Below are 21,956 nucleotides of genomic sequence, written 5' to 3'. Positions count from 1 at the left end.
ACTCAATTTTCAAGCTGAAACAAAAATATAAAAGAACAATGCAGGCAGGTATTGCGGTGAAATTTTAAAAAAATATATTGAGTCACTCACATTGATTTATAATTTGAACAAGTAGTTTATTCCTGTTTTTCCACAGAAGTTTTCAATATATTGACTAAACACTTATGAAGTCTGAGGGGCTTTTACGTAAGGGCGGCTATTCGTAACTGATGCTACAACACTTCACTATAAAATTCATATGTCGCGATCATGGCACTCGACAGTCTGTTCGCAGTTCACAAAATACACTGTTGTGCTCAACTTGATCATTTTCAAACGTCGCTATATACGTACATGTCCTCAAATGTGGCTACCAACCCACTACTACCCCCAGATGGACGCATGTCCAGCTCCTAGCGTCGCTCAAAACTCCTCAAAGATGGCCGAACCCATTGAACCTCGCAATGACTGCCTAACTCAAAACGATAATTGACAAAAAAATTACGACTATTCTAAAACTAAACACACATGGTACATTGACTGATATGGAAAATTTCCTGGCAATAACAATTTAAAGTCCAATTTTCTGTATCTGCCACCGTTTTTTTTTTCACAAATAATGTTCTTGTGGCCTGATTTTGCTTTTCCCGGTCTTTATTATACTACACATAAATAAACAAATAAAAATACATACTTACTCACCTGCCTCCTTAAACTTTAGAATGCTGCCACTAGTTTCATCTCTTTAAATTTATTTATTACCAAATCTTACATTCCGACGTCTCATTAAAAAATGGTACAGATTCTGCTAAATCAGCTATGATTGCTCGATGCAGCTCTACTAGCCGCATCCATATACACTTTGTGTATAGTAATCGGCCAAAGCATTGCCAAGCTATTAGCTTTTCAACTTTCATAAATTTACAATTTTTAAGATGACAATAACTTTTAAACTATTATATATTTTTGTGGCGCATCTAGGTAATTTAGCTTTACATATTTTTCTACCGATGAGTGCCAACTCGCACCTCAGTTTCACTCTTAGTTCTGTTTTTATCAATTTTTGTCTGGAATATAAATTCCTCCAAGCGTGCAAACACGGCTGTTCACGCCTCTGCCTAGCTCCCGCTTGGGTTTTTCCAAGGCCGCGTAAATGCTAGCCGCTCGCCACGGCCCCGTACCAACTGCCAGCCACGTGCTCTGCGGTGGGAAACTGCCACTCTAATCTTCCACCCCCCCCCCCCCCCCCCAGCTTGTACACTCACAATTACCCTCACTTGCTACTCCATAAGTGCAGTGTATGGTGCCGCAAGTAGGACCAAAACCCGTCTGTGCCCTCAGAAACAAAATAATACACAAAAATGAAATCTACATATGACAGCAGAAAAATCGACATGAACAAGTCCCTATATTATCTTATGCGGCAGCACTTCCTACCCTAACTTAGTTAAACTTATGGTATTTATTCATCAGCATTTCCATGATGCTGATATGACTGGCCAAAGGTTGCAAGTAACAAAACATAAATGAATTGAAGGGGGACCAGCAATTTTTCTTTAAGCCCTCTAAATATAGTCCTTTTTTTCAGTCTTTTTATTTCAATGTACTATATTTCTTAGTAGAAATTATGCAGCACGTACAGTAAGCACTATATCTTTTGCTGTCTTCTGTGGTGTGCCTCTAACTTGCATCAGTGCTGGAGCTCAGACCTCGGGCACCATTTCTCAAGTTCTCCTGCCAGGCAGCTAACCAAATTCTACCAGGAACAAACAAAATTCACCTGATCAATTTCCTGTCAGTGAAGGTGTCTGGGTACCAAGAATGGGTCAGATGTAAACCCACCCCCTCTGCTATCCAGACTTAACACAGTTAAAGCCAAATTTCAGGGCGAAACCTTACAACAAACATACAGATGGTAGTGTTACCAAGAAATACATGCTGGCTACAGGTTTTTCTTGGATCGTAAAAATTTGTTCCATTCAAGAACAGAAATGGCCCAAATCGTTGCAACTGTAGAACATTGAGACAAGATTTCTCTAACCAAAGTGAAACTAAAAACAACCTGAATAGTACTCAAAAATGTATTATATGATGGGTTCCAAGGTAGGTTCCAGCAACAACCCTGTATACAGTTTTAACCCAAACAATAATCTAACTGCTGCTCAGTGACCAATGAAAATTACAGCACTGCAAACTGAATAAAATCAAATACATAAATTACCCCATGGCACAACATAATCCACAAATCAGCCTATATTCCCCTGAATCCTAAACATATAAACAAAAATAAAAACAAATTATATATCCCTCCAAATCTAGACATTTCTTCAGTGAATACAAGAACATATTATATGTATACCATTCAATTCCATATTCTCATCAGTCAGTCCCATGCTGAACTATCTCCACCCCCATATGCACCAAAAAAATTTGCGAGACCAAATCACAACCACCACTCATGAAAAATTGAATCATTATTTGTATCATTATAAATAATAAGAAAAATGCCACTCAATGTCCCTCTCTCGTATTCACATCCTGTCATGTTCATATAAGTGCTGTACAGTGGTTACAACTGTTGTAGCCTGTATCACTAGTCATTGTGAGAGAATTAGCTGTGTCAGCCAGCTGTTCCACAAATTCAAGTACCACTATACTTTTAACGAGATAAACATGAAAACCACTAGGCCATCCCGAAAATTCTTAAAACTAAACACATATATAAATAGTACACTGCAAGGAGTCCCTAGTGAAGAAAAAAAAAAACACCTTAGCTAACATACACATGATAAATTATCCTCAATATAAAACACCATTAAGTAAACACCTTTTCTTATTAAAAAAAAAAAAAAAAACAAACAAAAAAAAAAAAGATTCAACCCCATTACAGTGGCTGTTCGTACAGTCGCAGCTCAGTTACGTTCCTGAGTCCCAGTGGTTTATGTGACTTAGGGTACTCCAACCTGTAAGCTTTTAGGTGAGGGCAGCTTACCACAACAAATGGGCAGTGGTACAATTCAAAAAGCTTTTTTATCTCTCCAACTAAATCCTTTGTCCATTCCTTTGTCTTTACTAAATTAGGCCACCCAACTTGTACTTTGTAGGCTTGTATCTTAAATCATGCCCATGTTTTCTCTGTAAGGCCCCTTTTGCCAGTTGCCCAGTAATTAGCTTCTGTCTTTCTTGTTCAGAAATAGATGTGCCTGGTGCAAAGCTCACTGCTTCAGCTGTCAGGTTGGCCGCCTTTTTATTCCACATTACTTCATGAAGTGTGAACCCAGTGGCACTGCTTTTCACACTGTTCATGATGTCCTCAAACTTGGACACATATTCAGCCCAGATGGTATGTTTATGACTGCAGTATGTCCTGCACAATCGTCCAAGCTCACGCATATACCTCTCAGCTGGGTTTCCTGACGGTTGGTAAACTGAGGTCCTTACGTGTTTCACGCCTGTCTGCTCCATGAAGTTCTCCCATGCCTTGGAGGTGAATTGGGACCCATGGTCAGAGAGCACTGCTTTCGGCTTACCAATTTCGTTGTAGTAGGACTCCAGTTTTTTAATCATTGTCCCACCAGTGGCCTTTTTCATCCCATACATCTTTACATGTTTGGAAAATACATCAACTGCCAGCAGAATGTACTTTTCTCCACCTCTACTAGTTGGTAACGGGCTGAACACATCAATTGCTAGGAGCTCTTAAGCATTTTTGGGCAAGATGTTTTGCATCTCCCCTTGACTGGTAATGGTGTTGTGTTTTACTCGCTGGCACCTATCGCAAGCACCTAGTAGCTTTCTCACCCTACAGTCCATGTTATTGAACACCACATAGTCTTTTAGTACCCCTATACATTTTTGTGCCCCATAGTGCCCATGGCTCAGATGCACATAATTAATTATTGTCTGAACATGTTCCTCAGGCCAGCACAGTTGCCACTCCTACTTGCTTTCTTTCTTACTGCGGAACACCACCGCTTTAAGTATGTTGTAAAAACTGTCCAACTTCTCATGGCCCTTTTTACCCAGTCGGGCCTTAGCTAGCTTCAAAATTGGATCCGCATTGTGTATACGCCTTTTGTCCGTGCATGTACTTCTAATCTGTTTTTCTTCTTCAACACCTGTCATATACATCATCTTAAATTCTGTACACTCATCCTCCTCTTCACTGTTCCCCTCACTTCCAATTGGCGAGCGTGAGAGAGCATCTGCGACCACATTTTCAGTGCCCCTAACATACTCTATCTGGTACTGGAACATTTGTAAGAACATTGCCCAACTAGTGAGCCTCTTACTCAACAGGCTTTGCCTTTACAAATATCTGCTTGTGTCTGTGTATGTGCGGATGGATATGTGTGTGTATGCAAGTGTATACCTGTCCTTTTTTCCCCCTAAGGTAAGTCTTTCCGCTCCCGGGATTGGAATGACTCCTTACCCTCTCCGTTACAACCCACATCCTTTCGTCTTCTTTCCCTCTCCTTCCCTCTTTCCTGATGAAGCAACCGTTGGTTGCGAAAGCTTGAATTTTGTGTGTATGTTTGTGTTTGTTTGTGTGTCTATCAACCTGCCAGCGCTTTCGTTTGGTAAGTCACATCATCTTTGTTTTTAGATATATTTTTCCCACGTGGAATGTTTCCCTCTATTATATTCACATCATATATATATAATAATAGAGGGAAACATTCCACGTAGGAATGTTGTCTGTATATGTGTGGATGGATATGTGTGTGTGTGCGAGTGTATACCCATCCTTTTTTCCCCCTAAGGTAAGTCTTTCCGCTCCCGGGATTGGAATGACACCTTACCCTCTCCCTTAAAACCCACATCCTTTCGTCTTTCCCTCTCCTTCCCTCTTTCCTGATGAGGCAACAGTTTGTTGCGAAAGCTTGAATTTTGTGTGTATGTTTGTGTTTGTTTGTGTGTCTGTCGACCTGCCAGCACTTTCATTTGGTAAGTCTGCTTGTGTCTGTATATGTGTGGATGGATATGTGTGTGCGCGAGCGAGTGTATACCTGTCCTTTTTTCCCCCTAAGGTAAGTCTTTCCCCTCCCGGGATTGGAATGACTCCTTACCCTCTCCCTTAAAACCCACATCCTTTCGTCCTTCCCTCTCCTTCCCTCTTTCCTGATGAGGCAACAGTTTGTTGCGAAAGCTTGAATTTTGTGTGTATGTTTGTGTTTGTTTGTGTGTCTATCGACCTGCCAGCGCTTTCGTTCGGTAAGTCACATCAGCTTTGTTTTTAGATATATTTTTCCCACGTGGAATGTTTCCCTCTATTATATTCAAAACGAAAGCTCTGGCAGGTCGATAGACACACAAAATTCAAGCTTTCGCAACAAACTGTTGCCTCATCAGGAAAGAGGGAAGGAGAGGGAAAGACGAAAGGATGTGGGTTTTAAGGGAGAGGGTAAGGAGTCATTCCAATCCCGGGAGCGGAAAGACTTACCTTAGGGGGAAAAAAGGACGGGTATACACTCGCGCGCACACACACGTCCATCCACACATATACAGACACAAGCAGACATATTTAAAGACAAAGAGTTTGGGCAGAGATGTCAGTCGAGGCGGAAGTGCAGAGGCAAAGATGTTGTTGGATGACAGGTGAGGTATGAGTGGCGGCAACTTGAAATTAGCGGAGATTGAGGCCTGGTGGGTAACGGGAAGAGAGGATATATTGAAGAGCAAGTTCCCATCTCCAGAGTTCGGATAGGTTGGTGTTGGTGGGAAGTATCCAGATAACCCGGACGGTGTAACACTGTGCCAAGATGTGCTGGCCATGCACCAAGGCATGTTAAGCCACAGGGTGATCCTCATTACCAACAAACACTGTCTGCCTGTGTCCATTCATGCGAATGGACAGTTTATTGCTGGTCATTCCCACATAGAATGCATCACAGTGTAGGCAGGTCAGTTGGTAAATCACGTGGGTGCTTTCACACGTGGCTCTGCCTTTGATCGTGTACACCTTCCGGGTTACAGGACTGGAGTAGGTGGTGGTGGGAGGGTGCATGGGACAGGTTTTACACCGGGGGTGGTTACAAAGATAGGAGCCAGAGGGTAGGAAAGGTGGTTTGGGGATTTCATAGGGATGAACTAACAGGTTACGATGGTTAGGTGGACGGCGGAAAGACACTCTTGGTGGAGTGGGGAGGATTTCATGAAGGATGGATCTCATTTCAGGGCAGGATTTGAGGAAGTCGTATCCCTGCTGGAGAGCTACATTCAGAGTCTGGTCCAGTCCCGGAAAGTATCCTGTCACAAGTGGGGCACTTTTGTGGTTCTTCTGTGGGAGGTTCTGGGTTTGAGGGGATGAGGAAGTGGCTCTGGTTATTTGCTTCTGTACCAGGTCGGGAGGGTAGTTACGGGATGCAAAAGCTGTTGTCAGGTTGTTGGTGTAATGGTTCAGGGATTCCGGACTGGAGCAGATTCGTTTGCCACGAAGACCTAAGCTGTAGGGAAGGGACCGTTTGATGTGGAATGGGTGGCAGCTGTCATAATGCAGGTACTGTTGATTGTTGTTGGGTTTGATGTGGACGGACGTGTGAAGCTGGCCATTGGACAGATGGAGGTGAAGCCCCCACAGAGCGTATCTCTGCCTACGTAGATCAACACCTTCAACCCATTACATGCAGTCTCCCATCCTTCATCAAAGACACCAACCACTTTCTCGAACGCCTGGAATCCTTACCCAATCTGTTACTCCCGGAAACCATCCTTGTAACCATTGATGCCACTTCCTTATACACAAATATTCCGCACGTCCAGGGCCTTGCTGCGATGGAGCACTTCCTTTTACGCCGATCACCTGCCACCCTACCTAAAACCTCTTTCCTCATTACCTTAGCCAGCTTCATCCTGACCCACAACTTCTTTACTTTTGAAGGCCAGACATACCAACAATTAAAGGGAACAGCCATGGGTACCAGGATGGCCCCCTCATACGCCAACCTATTCATGGGTCGCCTAGAGGAAGTCTTCTTGGTTACCCAGGCCTGCCAACCCAAAGTTTGGTACAGATTTATTGATGACATCTTCATGATCTGGACTCACAGTGAAGAAGAACTCCAGAATTTCCTCTCCAACCTCAACTCCTTTGGTTCCATCAGATTCACCTGTTCCTACTCCAAATCCCACGCCACTTTCCTTGACGTTGACCTCCATCTGTCCAATGGCCAGCTTCACACGTCCATCCACATCAAACCCACCAACAAGCAACAGTACCTGCATTATGATAGCTGCCACCCATTCCACATCAAACGGTCCCTTCCCTACAGCCTATGTCTTCGTGGCAAACGAATCTGCTCCAGTCCGGAATCCCTGAACCATTACACCAACAACCTGACAACAGCTTTTGCATCCTGTAACTACCCTCCCGACCTGGTACAGAAGCAAATAACCAGAGCCACTTCCTCATCCCCTCAAACCCAGAACCTCCCACAGAAGAACCACAAAAGTGCCCCACTTGTGACAGGATACTTTCCAGGACTGGACCAGACTCTGAATGTGGCTCTCCAGCAGGGATATGACTTCCTCAAATCCTGCCCTGAAATGAGATCCATCCTTCATGAAATCCTCCCCACTCCACCAAGAGTGTCTTTCCACCGTCCACCTAACCTTCGTAACCTGTTAGTTCATCCCTATGAAATCCCCAAACCACCTTTCCTACCCTCTGGCTCCTATCCTTGTAACCGCCCCCAGTGTAAAACCTGTCCCATGCACCCTCCCACCACCACCTACTCCAGTCCTGTAACCCGGAAGGTGTACATGATCAAAGGCAGAGCCACGTGTGAAAGCACCCACGTGATTTACCAACTGACCTGCCTACACTGTGATGCATTCTATGTGGGAATGACCAGCAATAAACTGTCCATTCGCATGAATGGACACAGGCAGACAGTGTTTGTTGGTAATGAGGATCACCCTGTGGCTTAACATGCCTTGGTGCACGGCCAGCACATCTTGGCACAGTGTTACACCGTCCGGGTTATCTGGATACTTCCCACCAACACCAACCTATCCGAACTCCGGAGTTGGGAACTTGCTCTTCAATATATCCTCTCTTCCCGTTACCCACCAGGCCTCAATCTCCGCTAATTTCAAGTTGCCGCCACTCATACCTCACCTGTCATCCAACAACATCTTTGCCTCTGCACTTCCGCCTCGACTGACATCTCTGCCCAAACTCTTTGTCTTTAAATATGTCTGCTTGTGTCTGTATATGTGGGGATGGACATGTGTGTGTGTGCGCGAGTGTATACCCGTCCTTTTTTCCCCCTAAGGTAAGTCTTTCCACTCCTGGGATTGGAATGACTCCTTACCCTCTCCCTTAAAACCCACATCCTTTCGTCTTTCCCTCTTTCCTGATGAGGCAACAGTTTGTTGCGTAAGCTTGAATTTTATGTGTATGTTTGTGTTTGTTTGTGTGTCTGTCGACCTGCCAGCACTTTCATTTGGTAAGTCACATCATCTTTGTTTTTAGATATATTTTTCCTATGTGGAATGTTTCCACACACATATATATACACTCCTGGAAATGGAAATAAGAACACATTGACACCGGTGTGTCAGACCCACCATACTTGCTCCGGACACTGCGAGAGGGCTGTACAAGCAATGATCACACGCACGGCACAGCGGACACACCAGGAACCGCGGTGTTGGCCGTCGAATGGCGCTAGCTACGCAGCATTTGTGCACCGCCACCGTCAGTGTCAGCCAGTTTGCCGTGGCATACGGAGCTCCATCGCAGTCTTTAACACTGGTAGCATGCCGCGACAGCGTGGACGTGAACCGTATGTGCAGTTGACGGACTTTGAGCGAGGGCGTATAGTGGGCATGCGGGAGGCCGGGTGGACGTACCGCCGAATTGCTCAACACGTGGGGCGTGAGGTCTCCACAGTACATCGATGTTGTCGCCAGTGGTCGGCGGAAGGTCCACGTGCCCGTCGACCTGGGACCGGACCGCAGCGACGCACGGATGCATGCCAAGGCCGTAGGATCCTACGCAGTGCCGTAGGGGACCGCACCGCCACTTCCCAGCAAATTAGGGACACTGTTGCTCCTGGGGTATCGGCGAGGACCATTCGCAACCGTCTCCATGAAGCTGGGCTACGGTCCCGCACACCGTTAGGCCGTCTTCCGCTCACGCCCCAACATCGTGCAGCCCGCCTCCAGTGGTGTCGCGACAGGCGTGAATGGAGGGACGAATGGAGACGTGTCGTCTTCAGCGATGAGAGTCACTTCTGCCTTGGTGCCAATGATGGTCGTATGCGTGTTTGGCGCCGTGCAGGTGAGCGCCACAATCAGGACTGCATACGACCGAGGCACACAGGGCCAACACCCGGCATCATGGTGTGGGGAGCGATCTCCTACACTGGCCGTACACCACTGGTGATTGTCGAGGGGACACTGAATAGTGCACGGTACATCCAAACCGTCATCGAACCCATCGTTCTACCATTCCTAGACCGGCAAGGGAACTTGCTGTTCCAACAGGACAATGCACCTCCGCATGTATCCCGTGCCACCCAACGTGCTCTAGAAGGTGTAAGTCAACTACCCTGACCAGCAAGATCTCCGGATCTGTCCCCCATTGAGCATGTTTGGGACTGGATGAAGCGTCGTCTCACGCGGTCTGCACGTCCAGCACGAACGCTGGTCCAACTGAGGCACCAGGTGGAAATGGCATGGCAAGCCATTCCACAGGACTACATCCAGCATCTCTACGATCGTCTCCATGGGAGAATAGCAGCCTGCATTGCTGCGAAAGGTGGATATACACTGTACTAGTGCCGACATTGTGCATGCTCTGTTGCCTGTGTCTATGTGCGTGTGGTTCTGTCAGTGTGATCATGTGATGTATCTGACCCCAGGAATGTGTCAATAAAGTTTCCCCTTCCTGGGACAATGAATTCACGGTGTTCTTATTTCAATTTCCAGGAGTATATATATATATATATATATATATATATATATATATATATATATATAGGGGGAAACATTCCACGTGGGATATATATATACAAAGATGATGTGACTTACCAAATGAAAGTGCTGGCAGGTCGACAGACACACAAACAAACACAAACATACACACAAAATTCTAGCTTTCGCAACCAACGGTTGCTTCGTCAGGAAAGAGGGAAGGAGAGGGAAAGTCAGACTGTGATATTCTTACATTTAACAGCACCAAGCTTCCAGAGCAGGTCAAGGCAGGTTTCCTTCACCTAAGTGTACAGCCTTATTTCCCAAGTCTGCAGCTCGTGGTCTAGTGGCTAGCATTGCTGTCTCTGGGTTTGATTCCCTGCCGGGTTGGGGATTTTCTTTACCTGGGGACTGGGTGTTTGTGTTGTCCTCATAATTTCATGATCATTTGTGAAAGTGGGGTGACTGGACAGTGAAAAGATTGGGAATTTGTATGGGTGCTGATAACCACGCAGTTGAGTGTCCCACAAACCGAATATTGTCATCATCATCATTATTTCCTAAACCTGATGCTCGTTTTAATTTGCCCAGTAGCAAATGTGGTAATGTCACCCACGATGGAGTATGTTGTTCCTCTCCTCTGAATTGTGTCAACTGCTCTGGGGATCACCCTGTCTGGAGTAGGGACTGCAGTGTCTTCCTTGAAGAACAGAAAATTTGGGAGATAAAAAGACATGGTGAAGTGTAAAAGATATAAAAGGTCATGCAGCTACCCATGTTCGCTGTCTCCTTTGCTTCCATTCTCGAACGGCCAGTCCAGAAACTTAATGTTGCTACACAAATGAAGATTGCTTGTCAGCACTAGTGGTTGTGTTTGTCAGTGTACTTTTGCTGCTGCAGTTAATTTGAAGCCTGCTTCTCCCCGTAGAACTTCGGTCTAGGCCGTGGTTGCTGACATTGTGGAACTTCCTGCCCCTCCACAGATCGTGTCTAGTCCATTTTCCAGCACTGCCACTGTCACTTCCACAGTTGTTGCTTTGAAACCACGTTGGACAAGAAAACTGCAGTACACCGTCCAACAGTGTTGATGTCATCCTGTCTGGTGCCTCTCTCGAATGTTCTTCAGAGGTGATGGACCATGATGTCGGACTGGGGCAATCATCTCACCCCAAGAGGAAGCCTCCACCCATTGTGGATTCCCCACCCTCGCTGAAAGATAGGATGAAAGTGCTACCCACATCATAGATGGCTCCCATCCTATAGTGATATATTAATGGGTTCAATGTGGAGGAAATAAAACACCTTGCACACCTGTGCTTGTGTTTGCAGGAAACATATTTTAAAGCACCTGATGCCTCTGCACTATGCGTTTATACGCTCCATTATGAGGATGACCGGACTGGAGAAAGGGCCAAGGGACAGGTTGCTGTGTATGTTGGTAATGCACACCACTCCTCAGCTCTTCCTCTGGCTACTGGCCTGCAAGCAGTTGCCGCTGAAATTCATTTGTCTCGGAGGATCACTGTTTGCTCCTCACATCTTCCTCTGCGAGGTGCAGTAGCCTCCGAGGCTCTTGTAGATCTTGTGAAACGACTCTCCGACCATTTCTCTTGCTAGGAAACTTCGATGCTCATCTCGTTTTGTGGAGCTCGACCTCTGCTTGCCCTCGGGGTTGGTTTTCAGAGCCTCGGGATTCTCATGAGCTGTGCATCCTCAACATAGGTACTCCCAATTTCTGTGCTGATATGTGTCATACTCAGCCATTGTCCTCTCTTGCTTCTCTCCAGACCTCACAGACTTTGTTCAGTTGGAAGTCATTGATGACCTTCATTCCAGTGATCACTCCCCAGTCATTCCAGTGACCACTCCCCAGTCTGCTTTCATGTACTGGATGGAGCATTACTTGCACAGAAGCCACCAAAATGGATGGTCAGCAAGGCTAACTGGACACTCTTCAGCCTGCTGGCTGTGTTTGAACATTGTAGCAGTGTCTGGGAATGGGTGGATCACATGAGGCAGCTTGCAGGGTATAAACATAGTTGTTTTTCAGTGCAGTGACTTAGATAAAAACCGTGATTTAGTAATTGTTCTGAAAGAATATTGGATTAAAGCATCACTAGGTAACTAGCAAAATAATTACAATACATTGATAAGTTTCAGATTTTGCTAGTACTTTGAATGATAAATTAAATTACATATTTAAATGGCTCTCTGTGTCAGTGCTTACATTCTAATTCTGCGATACATATGTGCATGTTACAATTTACAGACCAGTTACAGTATCTCCTCTGTTGCAGGTGCATCACTGTCGGCACTGCTTGCCTCTGTCTCTAGGTCACCACCTGATGGAGGATCACGGGCGGGACCTGTTCCCCGCTGCCTCGAAACTGCGGACCCTTGGCATGCTTGCACTTGTAATCTGGAGCTTTGTGTTGGGTGGTACCCTTGTGGTCTGAAGTATTGCAAGGGCAAGGATAGGGCAGCAGCCCTGCCAGGAGGTGGATATCGCTGTGGCATCAAGACTTGTCGAAAGTGCAGTCTTCTCTCTTATTATGTGCGGCACAAACAGCTCTGCCTCTGGGACGAATGACCCAGGCCTGTTGCTGGCTGGGCCGGCACCTAGGTGAGAATGCTAGCTGATTGTCTGTAATTTTTCCAGTGTAATTAGATATGTCATATGGTACGTACTGCTGGTGGCAGACCAGAATACTGTGGGCCAATTGTGTAAACCCCAGTGACTGGAGACCGATTTTGAGCTTTGTTAAGAAAATGAAACCAGTTCACGAATTCACTATGTTGTATAATAATAAATTTTAATCAGTTGAACGTACGGTGTCGGTCTACAGGGTGCGGGAAGAACAACACTCCTGTTAGGGAAGCTGAGATAAATGAAACTGAGTAAGATAGGACATTTTTATTATCTAAGAACACACATAATGCCATTTAAGAATATGGTGTATTAACTTGTTTTAAACAATAAGTCACTCGAATGGCTGCCTCTATTGTCGATCCGTCGGTTGAGCCTTTCTCTGAAGTTGCTCGTTACTCTGTGAGTCAAGTCGGGTGTGATTCCTTCGTCTTGAGTTATGATTTCCTTGATGGCTTCTAAAGTTTGAGGGTGATGTTGTTACACTTTGGACTTGAGACGGCTCCACAGAAAAAAGTCTGGTGAAAGTTATGGCCACCCAGTATCACCATGCAAAGTAGTGACATATCCAGAAAACATTTCCCTCACCAATGCCAGTGATTGAAGTGCTGTGTGAGCTGTTGCGCCATCTTATTGGAACCACACACTCTCGGGGTCATTAAACAGTTCGCCTAGTTTTCACTGTAGGAAGTTACGGAGCATGGCACAGTACTGATTGCTGTTTACAGTAACACTCACAATTTTCTTTGAAGAAAAAAAAAGTACCAATAACTCCAGAATTAAAAACAGCACACCAAACTGCTACTTTGGGACTATGGAGTTCTTTTAGGTTGTTTTCAGACCAGTACCTGAAATTTTGTTAATTTACTGCACTTGACAAATGAAAATGAGCCTCTCCTGAAAAAATTACAATTTCTTCTCGATGACAGCTATGAAGCAAGCCTTCACACATTGTTCTACTGGCATAGTCGATATCAATTCAGGTAGGCTAGGAAAAAATCTTACCTTCATAGTCTCGGATGTTATTGAATTTGTTGTTGTTGTTGTTGTGGTCTTCAGTCCTGAGACTGGTTTGATGCAGCTCTCCATGCTACTCTATCCTGTGCAAGCTTCTTCAACTCACAGTACCTACTGCAACCTACATCCTTCTGAATCTGCTTAGTGTATTCATCTCTTGGTCTCCCTCTACGATTTTTACCCTCCACACTGCCCTCCAATGCTAAATTTGTGATACCTTGATGCCTCAAAACATGTCCTACCAACCGATCCCTTCTTCTAGTCAAGTTGTGCCACAAACTTCTCTTCTCCACAATCCTATTCAATGCCTCCTCATTAGTTACGTGATCTACCCACCTTATCTTCAGCATTCTTCTGTAGCACCACATTTCAAAAGCTTCTATTCTCTTCTTGTCCAAACTAGTTATCGTCCATGTTTCACTTCCATACATGGCTACACTCCATACAAATACTTTCAGAAACGACTTCCTGACACTTAAATCTATACTCGATGTTAACAAATTTCTCTTCTTCAGAAACGATTTCCTTGCCATTGCCAGTCTACATTTTATATCCTCTCTACTTCGACCATAGCATATGTTAAAATGAAGGACCAAGTAAGGAACATGTATTTTTTTGTTTTCTCCAAAAAAATTTCTGCTCCAAGATACAGCCCTCCAAAGATGACACAGCGTGTACCATTTTGAAAATGTGAATTTTGGAAAAAATTTTAAAATGATGTATCTCTGGAACAGTTCTAGATTTTTGTTGGTTTTTTATTTTAAAGATAATTGCTTTATGATTACAAAGAAATCCTCCATTTGGACTTATTTGTCAAAGTTCTTTTACTATAGCATTCTGAACTTTTTTTTATAATTTACGGAATTTTTTTAAATGTCAATCCATAATCCTTTTTTTTTTTTTTTAATTCCCAGTTGATTAGTACCATATAGTTCTACATTCCATGAAAAGGAGAGCTTCCACTTTCAGGTTGAACAGGTTTTATAAACATAAATATGAGTAAGAGACTCACTTTCCAAGCATTTTAAATGGTTCCAAAATGGATGTGAAAGGTGCAAAGACTTAAAGGTTTCAGTTTATGCAACTTCTGTTCTCTGTGTTTGTTACTGAAATTAGCCAGTCATTGAACTGAAAATGCATCCCGCTGCTTCAGTATCTTTCTTTGATACAGAGTGATGCCTTCATGTTGAACCAATAGGAACTGGAGCACTTACAGTCTTCAAAACATTGTGAACAGGAAGTGAGCACTGATGGCATTGTTGCTATCCTTCAGCTGGAAACCTATATCCAGCAGCTTGTCCATGTGGTATCATAAAGTTCACTACAATTTATTTCGTGTAACTCGTAACTGGTGTCTATAATCTCTACAATCCACCAGTAACAGTTATACACACATGCCACAAACATCCCCCTTCTCAGGTTGTGAATCTGAATATTATCCTGCTGTTTCTGAGGTGTTGGCCGAACAAACGAAATTTCTTCTTTCTTGCTGTTTAAAGTGCATGCAATATGAGTTTGCCCACCACTTAGAGTCCAAAAATGTATCTTCTGAATTTCTTTCACAGGAGTAGTTTGTTTGGACCATTCTTCTTTTTTTCTGCTCATGGAATTCTTCAATTTCCTCTTTGGACAAAAGAATGAGGCCTGTGGATGTGTAAGATTTCACGATTCTTATAAAATCCTCGGCATTCTGAATCGCAGCTGTTTTTGGTCTGGAAAGATTGTTTTGTAGTATGGTGCTTCAGCAGGCCTCCTACACCATCACAAGGCCCCTTCCTTGACCAGTAGCACTGTATACCCAGTCAGTTGGCACAAGCGACTTACTCAATTCAAACAACTGGCAACGATTATTAAAATGACTGGGAGCATCATCAGAACTAATGATTATCTTATCTGCCCCTGTTTGCAGCTGAATTTTGTGCATTGCTAGTAAAGCATGTGTTGAGTCATGTCCTGTTTCATCACTTCTAACTGTAACACTTGTGGTCTTGTTTTGAAAAATATGTCACTCCTGTAAAAATTGAAACCTGGTCATTACTCCAATAATATCCTAGTACTACTTGTGGGAGAATAACAGATCAGTTCTCAGCAAAATCACAGTGAAGTAGTAAACATAGTTCTTCAGCCTGTACACACGCTTCCACTTCTGCAATGTGCTGTTGCAATTTTTTCAGATGCTGGTGTGTTACTGGTTTCACTGACCATTTACCAAGTTCATCAATGAAACTGTCAAAGGCAACAGTTTTCTTAATTAGTTTATTTTCCTCCCACGTCGCATGTGTAATTTCTACAGAGTTATCTAAGTCTTCTAGGCCAAGTGTCTGTAAAGACATTCATCCCTTTCCAGGGCAGTCACCTCATTCTTGAAACAAACAAGTTTCTCCCTTTACATCACAGACTTCATACTCCCAGCCAAGGCATCGTATGTCACGTGCTCCATTAAGTTTCTTCAAAGTTACCATACAAAGTTCAAAATTCGTGCAAGAACAGTCCCATTTATCTTCCAGATAAAATGAGTGCACTATTTAAACTTGAGCTGCTTCTATAGGATTAGCATAATAGGATCTGTTCTTCCAAAGACTCCTTTTACAGACCTCACATTTCTTGATTTGTCTACCATGTACTTTGATACTGATGGAATATGGTTCAAAATTGTTTTCTTTGAAAATGTCCGTGGAATAACAGTTAAAACTTGCACCTTTTCACTGTAGGATGCACAATATTCAACAGCTGAATTGATATTTGTGAAAAATTCCTGGCAACAGGTGCAAAGGTGCTTTGGTTCATTTATTTCCGAAGATGGAATTTCTGCTTTGAAGAGTGTGGCCAGTTTTGCTGTAGTGTATTCATCCATAGCTTTAGTAATTTCTCTCCGCTTCCATGATGCATAGAGCTTATGGTTCGGCTTCACTGACCACAGTTTCTTAACAGGACTAACACCTACCTCAGTAGTTGACTGATTCAGGGTATTTAATTCTTCCTCTATTGATGCAAAATCTGAATCATGTGCACCATGGGGGGCTTCAACCTTGTTTAGACACTATAATTGTTGTTATTCTGTTAAAACATTTATAACACAAAAAGTAGTCACTGGAAACATCTTCACTTTGAAACAAAGTCTTCAAATGAGAACCCTTATTCCCAACCTGAACAAAGTCTGTTTATTTGTTTATCTTATACATCACTCTTTTATTGATACGCAAATAGTCAGTACGCTTCTCTCCTGTGGCCCCAGTCAGAAGACATTTCAAACAGTCCTTTTCACAAAACATACTGCAGCTGTGTCAACTGGCAAATTCCTCATGAAAACACAGAATTCACTGGATGGTCTCAGGTTTCTTAGAAGCCTCTTAAGTAAAAAAATTAGCATTGAACAACTACAATACAGAAACCTGCAACGAGCAACTGTGACAAAGAATCTGACAAGAAACTACAACAAAGTGTAAGAAATACCTGCAACAATGAAAATCAAGAGAAATAATTGTAACAAAGAAAGTGATAAGAAATAACTGCAACAAAGACAATAGAAATAAACATTGTAACAAAGAAATTACTAAGAAACTACTTCAGTGAAGATATACATTATCCTTGAAAGTTAAAAAAGAGTTTTTAAAATAAAACCTGTACAAAAAGTGGAAGCTCTCCTTTACAGAGAATATAGTACTACATGGTACTAATCAACAGAAAAAAAATCTTAACTTTTCTGGATTGGCATTTTTGAAAAAAAATCTCTAAATTCAAAAGGCAACAGTAAAAGAACTTTGACAGATATGTCCAAATGGAGGATACCATTGTAATCATAAAGCAGTTGTCTTTCAAATAAAAAAACTCTAACAAAATATCTAGAACTGTTACAGAGATGCAGCAACTGAAAAAATTTTCCGAAATACGCTTCTTCAAAATGGTGTTCGCGATGTCATCTGTGGAGGCCTGTATCTCGGGGCAGGAATTCTTTTGGAGAAAATAAAAAAAAGTCCATGTTTCTTACTTACTCCTTAATTTTAACATGTGCTAAATTCAATAACATCCGAGACTGTGAAGGTAATCCCCCTGCCTGAAGTGATACGGATTGTGCGTACTGTCTTTGTAATCTCTTCCACTTCTTTCTTGGTCCTACACAATCTTGTAGGGATGCATTTTCAAATCTCAATGCAAGATTCTTCTCACACTTCAATCTGATAATAATAAGTCTAACACATGCTTTCTTGTGGAACATAGAGGAGATTGTTAAACTGAACCTCTCAGGCATGCTTTCTTGTGGAACATAGAGGAGATTGTTAAACTGAACCTCTCACTGAAGAAGCATTTTCTGGGCCCATAGCTGTCCATCGTTGACCTTGGGGCTTATGTTTCAAAGCAGAACCTCTCTCTCAAAAATTTGAAACTCACAAATAAATGTTTTTGTTGTCGGGAGCTGGGTCCCAACAACTGAGCGTGAAACGAATGCAGAATGCACATTGAGTAGTTATTGGCGATACACTGTTTTGAGTAAACTGCTCAACAACAAAAGTGTGATATTCACCTGAGCAAGCCATGCTGTACACTGAAACCAGCACATATGCAGTTATTCAAGGACACCCCCATCACCACCACTGTACTCTATTGCTGCACACTGCCTATCAAATTGGAAATGCTTTCCGCCATGTCCTGTACATTACAATGGAATACTCTTTTTCTATGCAGCTAAAATCAGCTATTGACACGATCATTGCACTTTGACCTCAGTTATTAATCATTCATCATAAATACACAGTATTTATTATCAAATATGTCTTTTTGTAAAGATGGAGAAAAATAATCAGAAAAAAATGCTCAAAAGTAGAAAATGATTTATTACTGGAAGTCGTATTGGGTCACCATAAAGACACAACAGAAGGGAAAAAAAACTGAAAGTTACTCTGGTTAACAAAGGTGTATAAAGAAGTAGTCATTGACTTCAGTTCACAGAACATAGGGACAAATCTCAGTGAAAAAGTTTGAAAATATGACAGTATAAAGGAAACTACCATGAAAGCATCCCCACATGACAAGGTATAATTTTAATACACACTCTACAATTATTACAGCTCATCTTTTGTAATTATGTGTGCTGCGTAAACTTGAGTAAAAGTAGTACCAGAACTATTCAAATTTGAAAAATTGCAGGTGGTAATTTCGCCAGGCCTACTGTTACAGGAAGTGGACAGAAGCTTACTATTTATGTTCATCAATGTGCATGCAGTTGCTATTGCAGTGTAAGTCTGTATTCAATAGTTAAAAATTTACACTGAGGTAATATAAGTCATGGGATAAGTCCTAATATCATGTGGGACCTCCTTTTGCCCATCAAAGTGCAGCAACTTTATGTGGCATGTACTCAACAAGTCGTTGGAAGTCCCTACAGAAATATTGAGTCATGCTGCCTCTACAGCCATCCATGATTGCAAAAGTGTTTCAGTGCATAATTTTGTGCCGAACTGACCTCTGGATTATGATCTACAAATGTTCAATGAAATTCATGATGGGCAATCTACGTGGCCAAATCATTCTCTCGAATTGTCCAGAATGTTCTTCAAATCAGAACAATTGTGGCCCACTGACATGGCACATTGTCATCTATAAAAATTCCATCATTGTTTGGAAACACTAAGTCCATGCGTATTTGCGAACTGTCTCCATGTTGCTGAACATAACCATTTCCAGTCCATGATCAGTTCAGCTGGGCCAGAAGACCTAGTCCATTCCATGTAAATACAGCCTACACCATTATAGAGCTACCACAAGCTTGCACAGTGCCTTGTGGACACATAGGAACCTTACCAACTAAAATCGGGACTCATCTGACCAAGGCATAGTTTTCCATTTGTCTACTATCCAACTGATATGAGCCCATGAGAGGCACTGTAGGCAGTGTCATGCTGTTAGCAGAGGCGCTCACATTGGTCTTTCACTGCATAGCCCATTAATGCCAGACTTTGCTACAATGTCCAAATGGATAAGTTTGCCATACATCACACATTGATTTCTGTGGTTATTTCATGCAATCTGTTAGAACGGACAACTCTATGCAAATGCTGTTGCTTTCACTTATTAAGACTGTCTGCCACAGTGTTGTCCATGGTAAGAGGTAGTGCCTGAACTTTGGTGTTCTTGGCACACTTTTGGCACTGTGAATCTCAGAATAATAAATTCCCAAACGATTTCCAAAATGGAATGCCCTATGCATCTGGCACCAACTACCATTCCGTGTGCAAAGTATGTTAATTCCCATCGTGCAGCCATAATCACAGTGCACATCTTTTCACATGAATCACCTGTGTACTAATGACAGCTACGTTGGTGCACTGCCTATTCCTTGTGTACATGATACTACTGTCATTTGTGTATGTGCATATTGCTATCCCATGACCTTTGTCACCTCAGTGTATTAGAAATTGTATAGTTACTGCTACTAGAACCTAGAGAATTTTGTAAGAAGTGTTCAGTCATTGTTGGACATGTCAAGCCCCATATCCTCAACCTTTCATTGCAAATGTTTTGAATTTCCCTTTCTTACTCTTCTGCCAAGTGTCTGTGAAACGCAGTCACTAAAATGCATAACACACAAACCAGGAGTACAAGCCTAGGAACATGGTGGTACATGATCTACCAACCAACTGAAGTTGATTAGTTATCAATTCTCTGGAATGCAGAATTTTATACACTCTGGCCCAGTTGTATAAAGAAGCTGAACTTCAATTAGCCCAGAAAATAAACTTGGCTCGACCTGACCTTTCAAATTTATGCTGTATAAAAGTTAAGCTCAGATTATGTCACATGAACTGAGATTATCTTTTACTGGCAAAATTTCGTGGATCAAGTCAAGTTCAGCTGCAATCATCAGTCCACAACCAAGTAACATTACAAAATGATCTTCCTTTTTTGCGCAAATAAAAGTTGAAAAGAAGTAAGAAAGGAATTGTTACTAACACAGTAAATAGTAAGTAAATATATGAATAGGCCACTCCCACATTGCTGAAGCTTGAAAATATGAGGAAATTATCAGCTGTGTAAGTAATAAACTCAGATAGTAATTGATCTCATCAAAATTGTTGGAGGTGACTAGTTTGTAATGTTATTGGTTCAGAGGCATTTTATATACACCTGGCGGAAAGTAAGAAGCAGAAATTCAAAATATTTGCTGTGAACAGTTAAGTATGTTTAGTTTGGCAGGAGCCAAGAATGGTTTAACACCTCACACAAAAATGCTATTAAGGCTCAAATAGTAGTAACCACACAATTTGTATTTAATTTTTAAGTACTGATCATGAGCTTAAACAGCAAAGACTGATGCATGTGCATTGATGAACAGTAATAGTATTAAGCATAGTAAGTCATTTAGCAAAGTAATATTTATCAGCCAGTGATAGAATGAATACTTTCTTTGGTGGCTCAGTGGTTGCGTCCAGGTGCTCTCTGGTTCAACCCCAAGTCAGTTCTCGACATTACTTTTTTCTCCCCTTGGCAGTACTTTCACTCTTTTGGCAGTGTTTATTAATGTGCAAAATGCTGAGATGTTTAAGTTTCGTAGTCAAAGTAAAACCAGATGGTGCAACAGTTATTATAGTTGCAGCATTTGTCGTGCATAATATAGATGTCAGTTCATATGACAAGGAGTCTGAAAGGATGACACTGTATTTGTTAGAAGAAGAATCTACGAAGAAATTCCATTACCAACAGAAAAGAAAACTGTTGGGGTGCGGGATCTCTCTGGTGGAGATAAATGGGCAGGATGAGTTACAAGGCACTCGAAGTCAGTTGAATCCTTTATTTCTCCACAGTTCATAATAGTAGACTTGTTCCCATGTGTGGTGGGCGTGAGATAGTGGATATTGGACCCACAGATCACTGACACGACGGTGACGTGGCCTTGCAGTATGTGCATTCTTGTGCGATTGGCAGACTCGACCCTGACACGGAGCACATGATCCGTGTATGAATGAACCCCAGTCCTGCATCTAGCCGGTGGCCCAGCTGCTCAGAGGCTGTTGAGGGCCTCAGTTCGACACTCAGCCCGTCTGTCCTGCAGTTGGACCACAAACAGATCATCCTGTTGGGATGCAATGGGGGCTTCATGGCAGAAGCTACACTGTGGTGGCTACCGACTCGGTGACCAGAAGGCCAGTATTCCTATGTGCCAGAGTAGGTTTGTTGTTGGGTGGCCTCCGCATATGCAATTTATACCGTGTACCGAAGCATCCCTTGTTGCAGTAACCTCGTCAGTCATTGACTGGACAGGCGTGCTGCAGCATCGCAGGTGGACGTCGTGGCCTAATGCTGCACCAGCATGTTGTGTCAAGTAGTATGCATTTGGCGATGAGGCCGTGCCTCTGGCTCACTCCATTACACTCTCCACTTCTTAGAAGAATTCAGC

The 21,956-nt window shown here is 42.8% G+C and overlaps 1 protein-coding gene across 1 annotated transcript in view; it reads left to right on the top strand.

Annotated features, from left to right (window-relative positions):
* The window catches only part of LOC126194810 (out at first protein), an 85,116-nt gene that overhangs the window by 52,533 nt on the left and 10,627 nt on the right, over positions 1 to 21,956 (top strand). Inside the window, exon 5 of the mRNA XM_049933124.1 lies at positions 12,198 to 12,523. Within this exon, the coding sequence (XP_049789081.1) occupies positions 12,198 to 12,490 (293 nt within the window). The 3' untranslated portion in view covers positions 12,491 to 12,523. The remainder of the gene's footprint in view (positions 1 to 12,197; positions 12,524 to 21,956) is intronic.

This window comes from Schistocerca nitens, chromosome 7, assembly GCF_023898315.1.
Source record: "Schistocerca nitens isolate TAMUIC-IGC-003100 chromosome 7, iqSchNite1.1, whole genome shotgun sequence".
NCBI classification, from domain to species: domain Eukaryota; kingdom Metazoa; phylum Arthropoda; class Insecta; order Orthoptera; family Acrididae; genus Schistocerca; species Schistocerca nitens.
This window is presented reverse-complemented; position numbering and strand designations above follow the sequence as displayed.